This window comes from Argentina anserina, chromosome 3, assembly GCF_933775445.1.
Source record: "Argentina anserina chromosome 3, drPotAnse1.1, whole genome shotgun sequence".
In the NCBI taxonomy this organism is placed as follows: Eukaryota; Viridiplantae; Streptophyta; class Magnoliopsida; order Rosales; family Rosaceae; genus Argentina; species Argentina anserina.
Window position 1 is genome coordinate 31,449,691 of NC_065874.1, and position 18,541 is coordinate 31,468,231.

Here is an 18,541-nt window from a genome sequence, read left to right on the forward strand (position 1 = left end):
TCAAATAGATATAATCGATCTCTCCACAGGCACCGATCACTGGGTCACCAACCACGTTGTCTGAATCGAAAGGCTCGCGTTGTACTAATTAAATATGTTCTTCCTACTTGAGATTAGCGCATGATAGACTTATAGTGCGTACGTCTGGTCATTCTCTTTTAAATTTGCTCTTCTTCTTCTTCACAAGCCATTCATGCATCCTCCTCAACCAAAATTCTAAACTGAGACATCATTCATCATACAAAACGACATGGATTCCTCCGCCACAGTAAAACCTTACGGCGTCTGCCACATAGTAGCAGTGCCTTATCCAGGCCGGGGTCACGTAAACCCTATGATGAACCTCTGCAACTTACTACTTTCCCAGAAGAGTGATATTCTAATAACCTTCGTCCTCACAGAAGAGTGGCTCGGCTTAATTGGTTCCGAAGTTAAACCGGACAACATTCGCTTCGCCACAATCCCTAATGTAATCCCATCGGAGAAGGATCGTGCGTCCGACATGGTTGCATTCTTTGACGCCGTCATGACCAAAATGGAAGCTCCGTTTGAGCAGCTGCTGGATGGTCTCGAGCTGCTGCCTAGTGCCATTATGGCTGATACTTTCCTGCCTTGGGCAGTCGCAGTGGGCAACCGGAGGAATATTGTTGCGGTATCGCTTTGGCCAATGTGCGGGTCTGAATTCTCTGTGTACCACCATTTTCATCTCTTCCGGCAAAACGGACACTTCCCAGTTAACTTGTCAGGTGAGTATCGATCGATCTGTTAGTCCATCTCTCTTTTTCGGTACGTACAATATATTGGCTTAAACCATGAACTTTTCTAAATATTACAATGGAAAAAGAATTGATTTTGAAATTTGGGATGAGAAATATGTTGGAGATGCTTAATTTTCTGCTAGGAGAAAAATAAGTTAATCTTGATGGAGAAGTCACCGGACACTAACACGTACATATGTCTTTACAAAATTCAGAAAGTAAGTCGTGGTTTTAATTTAAGAATCTATTTGATTTTTCTTTTATGAATCACACTTACATCACACTAGTTTTTTTTTTCTGAACAGAATATGTTCATTATCTAAAGAAAAGAAGTTCATTATATAACACACTGAATTGTGATTGTTATGAATCAATTGCGATTTAAATCACGTTTAGCATAATTGTTTTGTTGTCTTCCAACTTCGTTGACAGAGAAAGGCAATGAACGGGTCGACTACATCCCAGGAGTTTCTTCCATACGATTAGCGGACACTACTAGTTCCATTGATGGAAAGCAATCAAAAATTCTAGACTATATCCTCAAGCGTGCTTTTACTTGGGTGCTTAAAGCACAGTATCTCTTTATCACCTCTATCTATGAGCTTGAAACCCAAGTAATCGATGTTTTAAGATCACAACTCTCACTACCGGTTTACACAATTGGCCCATTAATACCTATCTTCAAAGCTATTAGTGCTAGTGGTACTAACCATCTACAGTGGTTAGACTCTCAACCTTGTAGCTCCGTTTTATATATCTCTATGGGAAGCTTTCTTTCTGTTTCTAGTGCTCAAATGGATGAGATTGCAGTTGGTTTACGCAAGAGTGGTGCTCGATTCTTTTGGGTGGCGCGCGCTGAAATGAATAGGTTACAGGAGGTTTCTGGTGATATGGGGTTAGTTGTTCCTTGGTGTGACCAAATAAGGGTGTTGTCCCATTCTTCTGTTGGTGGATTTTGGTCACACTGTGGGTGGAACTCAGTTAGAGAAGGTGCTTTCTCAGGTGTTCCTTTTCTTACCTTTCCCATAGTTTTTGACCAAGGTATGAACAGTAAGGTGATTGTGGAGGATTGGAAAACGGGGTGGAGGGTGAAGAGTACTGAGGCAAAAATCGACTATTTGGTGACTAGTGAGGAAATTGCAATGTTAGTGAAAACATTTATGGATTTGGAACATGATGAAGGGAAAGAAATGAGAGAGAGAGCAAGTGAACTCCAACAGATATGGAAAGGTGCCATTGCAAAAGGTGGATCAACTAAAGCCAATATTAATGCCTTCGTTGGAGACATTTCAGAGGAGATTAAGCATAAGTGAGTCTTCTTGTTGGAGTTCGACCAAAAAAAAAGGGGGTCTTCTTGTTGGAGATTGTATTGTGATAGTTTAAATATGATTTTGGAGCATGGTCAATTGCATTTGGACTATTGTTTAATTAAAAATGTGTAACGACATGTTTTACTTGATTCAATTCAGTAAGTTTATGAATGTGTTTTCAAAATGATGTTTTTATCGTATATGACCATGTTTAATGTTGTCGTTGTTGTGCGTAAATTGTTGAGAAAGCGAGCTTAAATCCATAAATATGAGTTATTTCTCCTATTTTTGAATGCTCTGATGCATTCTCGTGTCTCAAAAATCATGATTTGTTCATCCAGTGCCGTATATAGAATACGTTTTGTAAAAGATACTGTTAATCAATCTGAAAAGTGAGTACTTAGTAACAAAGACGTTGTATTTGTTATTCGGGTTTGAATTTTAATTTGTATATCCTTCGTCTTTTATTTATTTACAATTTTATTCATTTCGTTCCGTTAGTTTACTATGACAAAAACAGTGACGGTGGGACTTTGGACTGACGAGTGTGTTAGTCATATAATGGTAGTATAGGTATTTGCTTGTTATCCCTGGATAGACTTGGGGTACTATTCTCCTTAATTAAATTGAATCACAATGTAGTCATGTAAACCGTTTATGCGTTTCATCTACAGTTTCAACATTTTAGCTTTCAATAATTCATGAAACACTCAATATCTCTCAATGCAAGATCAACACTCTCCATCAAGACTTCTTGATAGGTCTCTACTCTGATGGAAATCTATCTATTCAAACCAGTTAGCATTCATGTAACTTCTTCACCTTGAGTTGATGGTAACCGGATCTCAGATCAATCTTAGAGAATACCGTAGCCCATCTAAGCTGATCAAATAAGTCATCAATCCTAGGTAAAAAATACATATTCTTGATGGTCACCTTATTCAATTTCATATAGTCCACACACAACTACAGAGAACCATCTTTCTTCTTCACGAATAACACCGGCGCACCCCAATGTGTGACACTAGGTCTAATGAACCCTTGGTCCAATAGCCAATCTATCTGCATTTTCAACTCTTTAAGCTCGTTCTGCCCCATCATATAATGCACCTTCGACACAGGTGTTGTACCGGGTACTACATCCATGCAGAATTCAACAACTCTCCGAGGAGGTAAACCCGGTATCTCCTGAAACACCTCACTATACTCGGATACCACAACAATGTATGCAATAGCTACTTCCTGATCCACAAACTCCACATGTGCCAAGACTCCTACTTTCATGACATTATCCGACTTAAGGCAACGACATCCATGCATAATTCAACAACTCTCCGAGGAGGTAAACCCGGTATCTCCTGAAACACCTCACTATACTCGGATACCACAACAATGTATGTAATAGCTACTTCCTGATCCACAAACTCCACACGTGCCAAGACTCCTACTCTCATGGCATTATCCGACTTGAGGCAACGATAACGAAAAATTGGCTCCCCGGGACTATGGAAAAATCCTCCCATGTCAAAGCAATCGATCAAAGCATGATGTGGCATCAACCAATCAATTCCTAAGATCACATCATAGGTGTGGTCCAGAATCACTATCAAGGAAGCAGAGAATTCCCTACCCCCAATCACAATAGGAAAAGCCTTGTAGATTGTCTCAAGCTCGAGAGACACTCAAAGAGATGAAGTGACACATAAAGAGCGTCCAGGAGATGTAGGAATCAACCCTAACACCTCCACTACCGAACTAATAATAAAAGAGTGTGATGCTCCCATATCAAACAGTACTCTAGCAAAGTAGTCAAAATAGGTAAGGTACGTTCCACTGCTGTGTCCCACTATTAACCAAGATATTTAGAGGGAAGATGAATCATCGAAGTATTATCACAATACTTCTATTTAGAGGACAAAACCTTAAGGTGTGGCTTCTAACACTGTAATAACCCGAATTTTTAGAAACTAAATGTCGAGTATTTTCAAAGTGTTAAACTTGTGAAATTAATTCAAGACGACAATTGGAGGTTTGCGTCATTTCGAAACGAAAACGGAAACGTTCTCGGATCGTTTAATTAGAAAACGTAACATTACCGCAACGTATATATCGGCTTTTATTCCGTCGCTCGGTTGCGAAAACATCCTTCACGAAAGTTGTAGAGCTCGTCGATACGAGTGCGTGGACATGTGACGCGTTCGAATCGGACGTCGGAGGTGAAAGTTATTAACGTCGGAAGTTAGTTTCCGATTTTGAAAACGAGTATAAAAGGGTATTTTGTGATTAGGGTTTCCATTTCAGGAAACCCTTATCTCTCGCTTCCATCTGCCTCCCTCCCCATTCTCTCTCCCCGATTCGCGCCTCCCTCCTTCCCCCTCTCTCCCGAGTCACTCTCCTTCCCCGATCTCCGTCCTCAACCCTTCGTGGCTAGCACCGCCGCTCCCTACGGCCTCGCAAGTCCCCCTGCAAGCGACCCCGAGCTTGCGGCGCTCTGCCTCGCTGCCGAAAGCTTCGCTCGTTCCCCCGAGTCTCCCTCTGCCTCGCGCCTCACTCTCTGCCTCCAAGCTGCAGTGACCTCCACCGCCATCCTCTAGGGCATCGCTAGACCCTCAGCTGCCACCTGCAAGCACCCCGTGCATCGTTTCGCCGCCAAGGAGCCGGATCGACGATCGAAGATCCTGCGAGAAGCTCATCGACGATTCTATCACTTCCGACGCATTTTGAGCTCCGATCTAGGTAAGAATGCATTCAATTTGATGTTGTGATGTGTGTGAATGGTTTGGTGATTGATTGATGGAGATTTGGGGAAGAATCGGGGGTGGAGGAGATTTGGAGATACCGCCGCCTTAGGCGGCGCGTGGGAAGGGTGTGAGGTAGCCTAGGGGCGGTTTGGAACCGTAGGTAGGTAGAGGAGGAGGAGAGGAAGAGATTGCGCACGGCGGTGGCGTGACACGCGTCGTGGTTAGCGTCGGCGCGTGGGCACCACGCGCGGTCACCGGCGAGTGGCGAGTGGCGCGTGTACCACACGCGCCGCCACGTGCGGCGGCGTGAAAAGTATTCCAGAAGGGTATTTTGGTAATTTACTTACGTACGGTAAATGTAAATGTAAATTTATTTACGTACGGTAAATGTAAATTAAATTTTACGTACGGTAAATGTAAATATAAATTACTTTCAGTAATTGTAAAAAGTAATTTCTAAAAGGTAATTTAGTAAATTTCATTTACTGAGATTGTATTTACATTTGAACAGTATATATACGTACAAAAATACGTAAACAGTATATATATGTACATAAATACGTAAACAGTATGTATACATACTGAAATACGTATTATGCGTGTTTTTGTACAGTAATACATGAACAGTAACTGTGAACAGTACATGTGCACAGTACCTGTGAACAGTAACTTCGTAAAAACCAAAAATTGCTGAACAGTAACAGTTTATTACTGTTTTGGCATTTAAAGGTTTACGAAACGTTTCTAAATTCTTTTCTTATCTTTTCAAGGTGATCGATAAATCAAGGAAATGAATTATCTTCGGAAATTGTGGAATTACGCTCGAGTCGATAAGGTGAGTAAAATCTCACTTATTTACGAATCTACCCTTGCGGTGATTCAAGATTTTGCAAGAGTTTTTAAGATTGAATTACGACACGTATACAATATAGTGAATTACATATATATCGTATAAATGGTAATAAGTACATATATATATATAGTTTGCTATATTATATACTGTTATGAATTCATTGGAATTGGTCATTTCGAATGACGAGAATTAAATATTGAGCATGTGATTTGATTTTTGTACAATATGAGGTGTGATTATTGTACGTGGTTTTAACATGAGTTTGTTAAAATGTTTTGTCTTCGGACGAGTTTTGTCTTCGGACGAGTTTTTGTCTTCAGACGTGTTTATGAAATATGACATGTATATGATATAATGGATTATATATATATATTGTATAAATGGTAAATATGTACATATATATATAGTTTGCTATATAATATACTGTTATGATTTTATCGTGATTTATGTCATTTCGATGACAAGATTTAAATATCGAGCATGTGATTTTGATTTGTACAATATGATGTGAGATTATTGTACGTGATTTTAACATTGAGATTGTTAAAATGTTGATTTGTCTTCGGACATGATTTTTGGTACAATATGATGTGAGATTATTGTACGTGATTTTAACATTGAGATTGTTAAAATGTTGATTTGTCTTCGGACATGATTTTTGGTACAATATGATGTGAGATTATTGTACGTGATTTTAACATTGAGATTGTTAAAATGTTGATTTTTCTTCGGATGTGATTTGGTACAATATGATGTGAGATTATTGTACGTGTTTGGCAAGTCGGAACCTAGCCTTTGGCCGGGCGAAAGTTACGATACAGTTAGAGCTCTAGTCTGTCTGCCGTAGTACTGCATGTGAGGTAACGGGTGGTTATCTGCTCATGTGTACTCAGATTGTTTTGGATGTTGGGTAGCGGGTGGCTATCCAATATCGGCGGTGTATTACGAGAGGGGTAACAGATGTGTACCAGCGTTCTTGGTACCCGTAATATAAATGCATTTGGGTAACCATAAGGGTTACTTAATTTCTCATGAGCGTTTTATTTCATATTTCTTTGGGACGACCAGATGGGCCGTTCATTGACTCATGAGTGCATTTATATTTGTTTGATTTCTGGATTTTCGAATATATTGTTATGCGAGTTATATTTTCATTTTACTCATACGAGCTGTAAAGCTTACCGGGTTTGTGTTTACAATCCCGGTGCACCAATTCGATGGTGTAGTGGATAACTCTGCAGGTGTGGATTAGTGGGAATTGACGTACCGCTCAGTGGACTTGAAGTTATTTATCTCCAGCTGGTGTGAGGATTTTGTGTGACTATCTTGTGAGTTTGTTGTGAGGATTACGCAATTCCATTGTTATAATATTGAATTATAATTTGGGTTGTAATAATCGGTTTGACTGAGTTGTATTTTGAACTCAGAGATGATCCGATGTGGCATTTTAAACGATTTCGATTCGTTGAGATTGTTTGGTGTTTAAAGATTTTGAAATTTTGAGTTTTTATACTCGAAATTTTGGGGTCGTTACAAACACTCTTGCGTACTCAGTGACATATCAATACCGAAGAGCATGTGATGGGAATCTGCTGTAGTCGTGTCATCGCTCCTGGATGATATTGATAAATCATCAAATACGCAACCTACGCTCTGATACCAACTGTCACAACCTTGAAATTCGAATGATAAAAATTCGAATTCGAAGCCATGAAAACTCTAAAACAATCTCAAATATATTGAAATCATCATATCATAACAGTGTATCGAAACTGAGTCCACAGCATGACTCAGTCGATTTGAATAATATATAACCAGTCTATACCTCAGTATTATAACCAATGAAAATGTAAAATTCACTCAATCCTCACCACAAACAGAAGACATAATTCTTCAGAGTAAACCCTCCGAATCTGCGAATTCTCACTTGCAGAACTATCCCATACACCATCAAATTGGTGTACCGGGATTGTAAACACAAATCCAGTAAGTTTTTAAGCTCGTATGAGTAAATCAACAGTAAACATACATCGCATACAAAATAAATATGTCAAATAACATTTAAAGCAAACGTACTCATGTGACACTAGGCAACACATCTGTTACCTAAAATCATTTAAAAACATGGAAACTTATGAGACTCAGGCAACTCATCTGTTACCCCTCATGCAGTACACCAACAGGCACTGGGCAACCCATTTGGTTACCTAAAATCATGTAAAACATGGCTACTCATGAGACTCAGGTACTCATATGTTACCCCTCATGCAGTACACCGACAGACACTGGGCAACCCATCTGTACCCAATGTCACTTTAAAAAATATGGGTACTCATGAGACTCACGCAACCCATCTGTTACCGCTCATGCAATACTCCGGCAGACAGATTAGAGCTTTAACTGAATCGTAAGTGTCACCCGGCCAAGGCTTGGTTCTGATTCTGCCAACACGTCCGAAGACAGAAAAACACGGCTAAAGACAGAAAATAGGTCCGAAGACAGAAAACACGTCCGAAGACAGAAAAAACATGTCCGAAGACAGAAAACGTTTTAACAAGACTCAATGTTGAAACCACTTACAATAACAATTCACCCATGTTATTGTACTACAACAAAATGACTCTTGCTCAAATAAAATAAATATAGTTGCCACAGTATAATTCATTTGGAAAGAAGAACGTGACAGTATATAATGTAGCAACCCATATATATGTATCGTATTTACCATTTTATACACATACACAACCCATATATTATATATATGTCATAGTTCGATCTTTTTAATAAAACGTAAATATGAGTCACCGCCAATGGTAGACTCGTGATAGTGAGATTTACTCACTTTCACCATAATACATAATCAATAAAACCTTTTTAAATCATTTATTAAAATAGCGTTTCACTTACCCATGAACCGTAGACGATTAAGTTCACGTAATTTAAACCAAAACATATTTTTAAAATAATTTTTATAAACTAGTGATGCAACGACTATGTTAACAACTCAAACTAAATTCAATAATTCTAACACTACTTTGATCATGATGATCACTGTGAGGTTTACTCACCTTATTTCCCTCGTGCAACTTCTACGACACCGAAAGCGATTCCCTCACTCATTTCGTCGGTCACCTAATAGCATAATAAAATGCTTAGAAAACGATACATAAAATATCAAGTGACGATTTCAATAAATATAAATGATGTTCATAAAACAATGTTCATAGAACAATGCTCATGTTCTACTATTTACTAAACATTGTTCGGAATTACTGTTTTACAGAACACTGCTCACAGTTAATGGTCGTGACCACTGTTCACATTACTGTTCACCGTACTATTCGTGCGGCACCACTATTTCCCGACCACCACCAATGACCACCAAATTTCACCACCACAATCTAAATGACATTCCTAACAACTTTTTAGTTCACAACAAAGTCTAAATCAAAGCTTAAAACCTCCAATTTCAGAATTTCCGAAAAATCCCAAATCAAGAACCCTATAATTGAAATTTCTTGGTTTGAGTTCTTACCTTTTGATTTAGCTCAAAACCTTTGCAGGGGTTGTTGACGACATTGAGGCAAGGAGTTTGAGACCAGTGGTGAAGCCTAAACTCGCCGGAGGTCACCAGAAAATTGAAGAACACAATTGGGTCACCGTCAGGTTTCCAGGTCGACTTCCGAGTTTCGATACATGGAAACCGGCATACTATTCCACGATCCACCACCACATGGAGGCGTGCAAGAAGGAGGCGAAGTGATCTGGGCTGGCCCGGTCGCCTGAAAAAACCACCGTAGTCGGTCGGAAAAATCGGGTCGGATCGGCCGAATCTAGGTCGGGTCAGAAGAAAATTTTCGCCACTGAAAGTGCGCTTGCGGGGAGAGGGAGGAAAAAAATGAGGATATTACTCTTCCTGATTCTATACGTAAATTCAAAGGGTTTGTGCAAGATTATCCAATAGGCATGTGAATATGCAGCTGTCCGTGTGCAACTTGGGGTTATATTTCTGCAAATATACTCATTTGCAAATTTACAGATATGTTTTCTTCCATCCTCTACTGTCGATGATGAGATTATTGTCTTTTGTGTTATGTTGTCTGTTGCTTGCCGCAATGGTTCACTTCAATGTCTACCCCATTTGTCTAAGCTTCATAATACATATTGTTGGATACTTGAAGTGTAACAGAATAGTACTAGTGTTCCTCTACGTTCTGCCCATTTGAAGTTTGATATGGAGTGGATGTTAATTTGTCATTGGATGCTACAGTTTTCTTACATTCGCAGCATATTCTTATCATGGACCTGAATCTGTCCTGGCGTTAGCTTTTGAGTCTTATGTACTCATGTGTGCCTTCTCTTTGGATGTTAAGCCGGTGATCATTGTGGAATGACAAATCTGTGGCTACATACATTCGGCTACAAGAATTGATCTTGTTTGTAATAACATGTAGTCATAGCCATGCATTGGTAATTGTCAAAAGGCTGCCTTCAGATCTGCTCTACAAAACTCATTCATCTGACTTGGTTGGGACTACTAGCAGTAACTTGCAACATTCAAGCTTTAAGTCAAATTTGCAGAGATCATCAGTGTTTTGTCTTTGCTGCCATGCCGGGTGATTTTGAATTGGGATGTTAGCTTGTAATTTCATTCCTTCATTTACTTGAGCTATATTGTGTATCTTAAATCCAACCATTATGCTTGTCCCCAAACATATAGTTGAGGGGGGTGTTAGTCATATAAGGGGAGTATAGGTATTTGCTTGTTATCCCTACATAGACTTGTTGTACTATTCTCCTTAATTAAATTGAATCACAATACAGTCATGTAATCCGTTTCTGCGTTTCATCTACAGTTTCAACATTTTAACTTTCAATAATCCATAATCCTATCAACGAGTGGCCAAAATAAAGAACACAGAAGTGACATAACTCGTCCAATATCGAACGGATCTGTTTCAATTCCTCATTGTCAAAACCCTCACCTCAAAACCCCCCAAACTCCCTTTTCTTGATCGGAGACACATGAACACAGGGCCGGCCTTGGGCTAAAGCCACTAAAGCACCAGCTTTGGGCTCCCAATTTTAAGGGCTCCTAAAATTAATCATATACACATAGTAAAAAAAAATCTGGGTCGTAAAAGAATGATGCTACGTTCTTCTATCATTTTCAGTTTTCTGACTTTCTCTCTCCGGTACGTTACTGGTCTCCTCTTTTAATTCTTTTCAATTTTGTATATGCTTTTGTTTGGAGAAAGTATGAAGAAAGATTGAGAATCTGTGGTGTTTGGTAAAGTTGAAGATGTATGTGTGCTTTTCGATACAGATCTGAGCTTAGATATTAGATTGATAGATTCCATCAGTGTTTGGATTTCTAGCTCATTTGATTTTTTCCGAAGCAATCTTCCGGTGATTAGAAATGTCTAGAACTCTAAATGATTGAATGAATTGTAAGGAAAACGAATTTGCAGGAGATTATTGCGTGCTTGACTTGATGAAACTTAGTTTTAATTGGCTGTTTTGTTTACATAGTGTAGTTGTTAGTTATGGTAGCATTTCCATGTTATTCATATTGCATCTCTTCTTTTGTATATCATATTGTGTTTTCTAGCCGTTAAGAAATTTATATTGTATGGGTTTCCTAGTTTTTGGAATGAAAAACATGGTGGTGAGGTCATGCTCATGATACAAATTGAACATTATTATCTGTTTTCTATGGTTTTATCAGATTATGACAACAATTTTATTATATTTTGCAGGGTGCTATATGGCTCCAATCAGGAAGCATCATTCTAGGGCTAAAAAAAAAAGATTCAGACGAAGGAGGCGCTAAAGAAGGTTCAAGCAAGAATGACAATTTTTGAGTAAAAGATACTGATATTTGTAATTTTTATATTTTTGTTTCAAATTTTATAACATTTTATTATTATTGAAAGTTTTATTGTTATGTTTTGTTGTTTTAAAAAATTTATCGTTTTAATTTTTTTTAACAAGGGGCCAAATTTTCTCGTCGAGCCCGAAATCTCAGGACCGGCCATGCATGAACACAACCTCTACCGTCTGCCACGTGGTGGCGGTTCCTTTTCCCGGGAGAGGCCGCGTCAACCCATGATCAACCTCTGCAAGCTACTATCTCTAAAGAGAGACAACTTTCGAATCACCATTGTCCTCACCGAGGATTGGCTTGCCTTCATAGCCGCCGATCCTAAGCCCCACCATCCCAAACGTTCTTCCATCCGAACTAGTTCGCAGTCAAAACTACCCTGAATTTTACGAAGCAGTGCTGACAAAAATGGAAGCTCCATTTGAGGAGTTGATGGGTCGAATTCAGCCTCCGGTGACGGTGATCATAGTCGATACCGAACTTCTCTGGGCTATTCCCGCCGCCCGCCGGAGAAATATTCCGGTGGCGTCGCGCTGGACGGCATCCGCGTCGGTCTTTGCAACCACATGTGAAGAGCTGAAGATGGGTTTGTTAGGTATGTGACGAAGTTTTGATCTTTGTAGTTGTCTATGATTGTTCAGTAGAAGGAAATAAAATAATTGAAATTGATTAGGCAATTGGGTTTGTTTGGTTTTTTTGTGTGATGGAAGATGGAGACCAGAAATTGGACCAAACAGATGAGTTAGAGGACACAAGAGTAACCAAGCACGCAATGGAGTACATTTCAATGGTTTCGAAGGCAAATTACTTGACCTCAGTGTATGAGCTTGAATCCAAAGTTATAGACTTTCTACAAGCAGAATACCATTTCCCTGTTTACCCAGTTGGTCCTGCAATACCTTATTTAGAGCTAGAATGTGACAATGGGCTTGACTATCTGAAATAATTAGATTCCCAACCAAAAGACTCTGTCTTGTACATTTCGTTGGGGAGTTATCTTTCAGTTTCGAGCACCCAAATGGATTTATTCGCTGCCGGGCTTCAAGAGAGTGGCATCCGGTTCTTGTGGGTTGCTAGGGGAGAGAGTGATAGGTTGAAACAGAGGTGTGGTGATATGGGGTTAGTGGTGCCATGGTGTTAGCAATTAAAGGTGTTGTGTCAATGTGTCATGGTTCTGTAGGTGGTTTTTGGACACATTGTGGGTGGAACTCGACTCTGGAAGCTGTGTTTTCTGGTGTTCCAATGCTTACTTCCCCTTTGGCTTTTGATCAGTTTCCAAACAGTAGGCGAATAGTTGATGACTGGAACATTGGCCAGATTATTAAGAGAGAAGTACAATGCGATCAAGATTTGATGACTAGGGAAGATATTGCTGACCTTGTGCGGAGGTTTATGGATCTTGAAAGCAGTGATGGAAAGGAGATGAGAAATAGAGTTAAGGAACTCAGCACTTTGTGTCATGGAGCAATTGCAGAAGGTGGTTCATCTGACAAGAATCTTGATGATTTTATCATGGACATAACCAAAGCTGCGGCTGTCTGATACCTCGATCTTAACCATAGCATGATAAGAATGGATGCCATGACCTTGTAGGTTCAATTCAATATATTCAAATTAGCTTTGTGTCTGAACTCTGAAGTCATGAACTGGTTGTCTGTACAGTAATTGAGAACTTCATAAAATTGAAGCAACCCATATAAGCTGGCAAATATTTTTGAGGATTTTTCTTGGGTCCCCAAAACACAATATCTCTTGTTTGCTTCTATCTATGAGCTTGAAACTACAGTCATCTACATTTTTAAGAGCAGAGTTTTCATTGCCTAGAGTAGTGATCAGAATTATCTAGAGTGCCTTGATTCTCAACCTTGTAGCTCTGTCTTTTTACTTCTTAATGGATCCCATTCTTTCATTAATAGTCGATCAGGTGGTGTCACACACAAGAGAAGAAATTGCAGGGCTGGCAAGCAAATTCATGGATTTGTAGGATGGTGAAGGGAAATAGGCTGATTTTTGCAATTCAAGTATTGGTTTGGAATTTTCTTTTCCGTTTTCTATATAATTAACTAATGCTTGGTGTGTACTTGCGAGTTCGTTGAATCAATTGACCAGTGTTTCTCGATATAAACCTTTCACATGAATGAACGGATATGGTTATTAGGATCCGTATACGATGCTGTTGCATATTCAGTTCCTGTTACAGCTGCTATTGTTTTTTTTTTTCAGTAATATGTTTCAATCATGTTTGAGTACTAACCAACAAGATTTATGCTAGAATGCTAGTTCACAAATAGAAAGATTGCATTAACTGGATGGAGAACAACAGAGCAGAGTTCACACCTCTACAGCTCCACTTATGTAATCACTTGCTGATTCCTCGTTGAGAACAACAGATACACATAAAAGTAACTAAAAAAAGTATAATACATCGAAAAGTAACAAACAAGAATATAAGTGAGTGAATCATTATCAATTTTATGGAGATATTTTGAGCTGAAATGGTTTCAGCTTAAGTTGGGACAAAATCAGTATAATCCTGATTCATAGACCACAGATTAGTAAGCATTGAGGCTATTACATGGCCAGAACTAATATGATTGCAAAAACTACAACATGCTGGACCATCACCAGAATCACTTTGACTCTGGATTTATTAATGTACTTGGCTATTTGGTCTCTTAACCAATTTATAATTACTGAGGCTATAAGTTTTGCCAGAAGTAATATGACTGTAACAACTATAAGATGTTGCACAGTCACCGTAGTCTATGATGCACGAGAACGGATACGGGGTGCATGATACGTGATACGGAGATATGTGATACGTGAATTTTCAAGAAAAACATCCTACTGGATACGTTTTTAATTATTAAAATAATATATACTATAATATATATATATATATATATAATATAAACATTATTGAAACTATTGGCATAAATTTGCATATATAAAAATAATGGAAAAGAGGTTAATTAAATTGTTTGATATAAGCTTTACTAAAATAAGCAAGAAGTTAACCAAAAAAGGAATTAAAAGGTTTTATCTTTAATTGATGAAGAAAGACAAAATTAGCCCTAAAATCTATCCAAAAACGTATCCCTGAAGTGTCTATTTGGTCAAACGCGTATATGAAATCAAAGATACGTCAAAATAAGTTTGGATACGTATCCAAGGCATATCCAACACGAATCCGTATTGAGTACAGATACGATACAACATTTTAAATTTTTTGCCGTATCCATGCATCATAGACTATGGTCCCTTCGACTCTAAAGTTTCTGTAGATGGCTATTTGGTCCCTTAGGAAATTTATCACATCTCTGCCCATAGAGTTTCCACCGACAACCAAAGTTAGTACCACCATCACCAAGACTCCCAACATCTCCACTGCCGATGGCATCTCGCCTAAGCCAGCTACCATATCCTTTGCTTGATCCATGGTTGCCAACTCCATTAGAAAAGTAATTAAGACAAAGCAGAGGATGAACATTTGAATTAACACAAGTTGTGCAGGCAAGTTTTCAGCCAGATCAAAAAAAATTTCGATTTTGCTTGAACGGACTTTTCTCATTCATCGTAGGTGCTTTAATAGGGAATGCTGATCTAAACAAGCAGCCCTGAATATATAAGGAAATAGGAAAAAATTTTGATATTTCTAGTACACCTAGAAATGCATGTAAAATCGATGTTACATAAAGCAATCGAGTCTACAATAGACTAACTAAACAAAACAACCTCGCACATAAGCAATTGATTCTACCAAAAACATAAGACTTGATACATAATATTTGAATATATAACTTAATAGATAACGTAACCGAGGTGACTTGCTGTTTCACTTCTGATCAAAATAGAATTAGAATAGAAAGTAAGAGAACCAATGTATTAGACCTATGTAAATTTTATTTTATTTATGTCGAAACTCTCTAACATAACTAAGAGTCTAAGATGGCTTGGTGTTTTTAAGAGTTATCAATTGTTTAGACATGAGAACTCGAGAGGAAGCGATAAGAGAGAGCTGGGATAGGAGCCAGAATCAGATAGAACGATAGCCCATTGGGCCTTGCAATGTTGCTATTTTCACATATACTTCCAGAAAAACAAACAGAGCATACAGGATACGGCATTACCCCCTGGTGTCGTTTTTTTTTTCTCCCAAATAGGAAAAACCCTAATTCCGGTAATCTTGGAGCCCTAATCTAACCGAAAAAAAAATCCAATCTTGCTTCTTCTTCTTCTCCAGCTTTCTTCTCTGACCCGTCAAACTTAAACCCCTCCCTCTTTGATTAAAATATGATCCAACTCCAATCCTCTACCTGCTGATGCACCTGTTTATGGAGAAGCCCCAAACCCTAAAATCCCCACATTCAACCCTAAATCCCAACTTCTCAATCCCCAAATGGCCACAGACGCAAAGCCCAAGTTCCAAAACCCGGACTTCCACCCCATTCCCACCGACTACGCCCCAGTCGACCACCTCGCCGCCACCCCCACTGCCGCTTCCGCCCACGACGGCCTCCACTTCTGGCAGTTCATGATCGCCGGCTCTATCGCCGGCATGGTCGAGCACATGGCCATGTTCCCCGTCGACACCGTCAAGACCCATATGCAAGCTCTCGGGTCCTGCCCGATTAAGTCGGTCGGTATCCGGCAGGCACTCGGCTCCATTATGAAAGTCGAGGGCCCCGCCGGGCTCTACCGCGGCATTGGCGCCATGGGCCTGGGCGCCGGCCCGGCCCATGCCGTCTACTTCTCGGTGTACGAAGCCTCCAAGAAGTACTTCTCCCACGGCAACCCGAACAACTCGGCAGCCCACGCTGTTTCCGGGGTTTTCGCGACGGTTGCGAGCGACGCGGTTTTGACGCCGATGGATATGGTGAAGCAGAGGCTGCAGCTGGGGAATAGCCCCTACAAGGGTGTGTGGGACTGTGTGAAGAAGGTGTTTAGGGAAGATGGGGTTAAGGCTTTTTACGCTAGTTATAGGACTACGGTGTTGATGAATGCGCCGTTCACGGCGGTGCATTTCGCGACGTATGAGGCGGTGAAGAAGGGGTTGATGGAGATTTCGCCCGAGCATGCGGATGAGGAGAGGCTGATTGTTCATGCTACTGCTGGTGCTGCAGCTGGAGGATTGGCCTCGGCCGTCACCACGCCGCTTGATGTGGTTAAAACTCAGTTACAATGTCAGGTATGTTCTGTTTATTTATGTCCAAACTCAGTTACAATGTCAGGTATCTACTGATTTTTTTTAGGTTAGTTAACTTATATTGATGTTGTCTTGGAAATGTCATTGATGTTGGCGTAGTTTGAAGTATGGCTGTGAAATGGATTGTGCAATTTGTACCCAAATCTCTCTTGCTTTATTAGACATCTGATACAATTATGACACTAGCTCGTGCAATCGAAAACCTTAATGTTGATACATAGCAATCTATACTAGTTGTGTCCAGAGATGTTGATTATTAGTCACACTGTAAATAACAAACTTCAACTGAAGCAAGTTGCTTACCCTAACGAAACTAAATAAGATAATATACTTATACAATATACTTCAATGACCAAATTGACAATCTAAATAGCTATATTTTGGACGCACTGATGCTTCAGGTCCGTCGTATCCAACATCCTAAGTTATACTCTAGGATATGGGTAACAGGATTTATCAGTGTTATGCTATTCTTTTCTTTTGGTAGAGAATTATGTGAAGAAGAAACAGAAAATAATATGTCGAACGCCATAGATTTTAGATTAAAGGTCTGAAATGACTTGGATCTTAAACTTCATACATAAAGTGTTTTTCCTTGATTACAGCTTAATGTTTGATGTAAATGATTATAGATCAGAAGACTTACATTTTCTACTATTCACATGTAAGCATCATTTTCATTGAAGAGTCATCCAGACACTGTTACCTGCTTCTTCCCTTATTTGTATACTTATTTGCTTGTGCTCTTCTGAAAACTTCCTTGCATGTTCTACTCAATTATGATCAGGTTGATTGGACAATTTACAATTAATACCAGTGATAGATAAATACTTGTGCATTTCTAAATGAAGCCAGTGACATTTTTGGATACATCTGTCGGCCATACAGGGAATTTGCGGGTGTGACAGATTTAAAAGTGGTTCAATTGGAGATGTGGTTCGAACAATACTGAGAAAGGATGGATACAGAGGACTTGTGAGAGGATGGGCTCCAAGAATGCTATTCCATGCCCCTGCTGCTGCTATCTGCTGGTCAACATATGAAGCGTCAAAGACCTTTTTTCAAGAACTCAACGATAGTGATAGTAACAGTGGCACTGTGACCTGAATAACCTTTCAAGACAAAGGAGTTTTTTTCGTTGCATTAGCGATAGATTTGTAAAAGTTTGCATCACACGATGGTTGAGTAAGGAAGTCAGTCCATTGGAAATTTTCAGGCTTCACTGGCAGTCGATTCGATACACAGATTCAATACACAGGATTAGTCAGCAAGTCAAATTCATTGGTGCTGGTTGAGTTGTTTGTATTGTAGCCATTTGTAGTCTGTTTTTGTAGTTTTTCTTTTCACCTGCCCAGTGTTTGTCCCAATAATTTAAGATAAATCTTTTTATTTTATGCCAAAGAGAGAAGAATAAGTGTTTTATTGTTTTTTTCGAGAAAAATGTGGTTTGTTGTTGATTATTAAGGTTTTTGAGTAATCCAGCTCTCACAAATACACAGTTCACAGATATACGATGATTTCAATCCTGCTATTTCTCCAGTTCAGGAATTTTTCTGGGATGGCTTGTAAGCTTAATAGTTGGATGCTTTTGCTTTTGTTATAGCACTGACAATCCTCCTGTTAAATCAGGTTGTGTGGTGAGCAAATGTGCTAATATCAAAATTTCAATTGAATTTGTAACTCCTAATTGGCTAATTTGGTGTATACTCTACACTTGGTTGAACTATGGTTCAAAAATAATAATGGTTTTCTTTTTGTTACCAAAAGGCTGTTTAGGGGATGAAGCGTG

General features: G+C 39.2%; 2 protein-coding genes and 1 pseudogene across 2 annotated transcripts; all 3 read left to right on the forward strand.

Annotated features, from left to right (window-relative positions):
- The first annotated feature begins 250 nt into the window (after positions 1–250).
- LOC126787491 (UDP-glycosyltransferase 87A1-like) lies at positions 251–2,071 on the forward strand. Its single transcript, XM_050513365.1, has 2 exons — positions 251–746; positions 1,191–2,071. The coding sequence occupies exons 1-2, from the start codon at positions 251–253 to the stop codon at positions 2,069–2,071; spliced, it is 1,377 nt and encodes a 458-aa protein (XP_050369322.1).
- Positions 2,072–11,702: 9,631 nt separating this feature from the next.
- On the forward strand, positions 11,703–13,514 carry LOC126785852 (UDP-glycosyltransferase 87A1-like; annotated as a pseudogene).
- A 2,243-nt stretch (positions 13,515–15,757) lies between these two features.
- Positions 15,758–18,258, forward strand: LOC126785854 (uncharacterized). The gene is made up of 2 exons (XM_050511516.1): positions 15,758–16,734; positions 17,641–18,258. The coding sequence occupies exons 1-2, from the start codon at positions 15,946–15,948 to the stop codon at positions 17,857–17,859; spliced, it is 1,008 nt and encodes a 335-aa protein (XP_050367473.1). The 5' UTR covers positions 15,758–15,945; the 3' UTR covers positions 17,860–18,258.
- Positions 18,259–18,541: the final 283 nt, after the last annotated feature.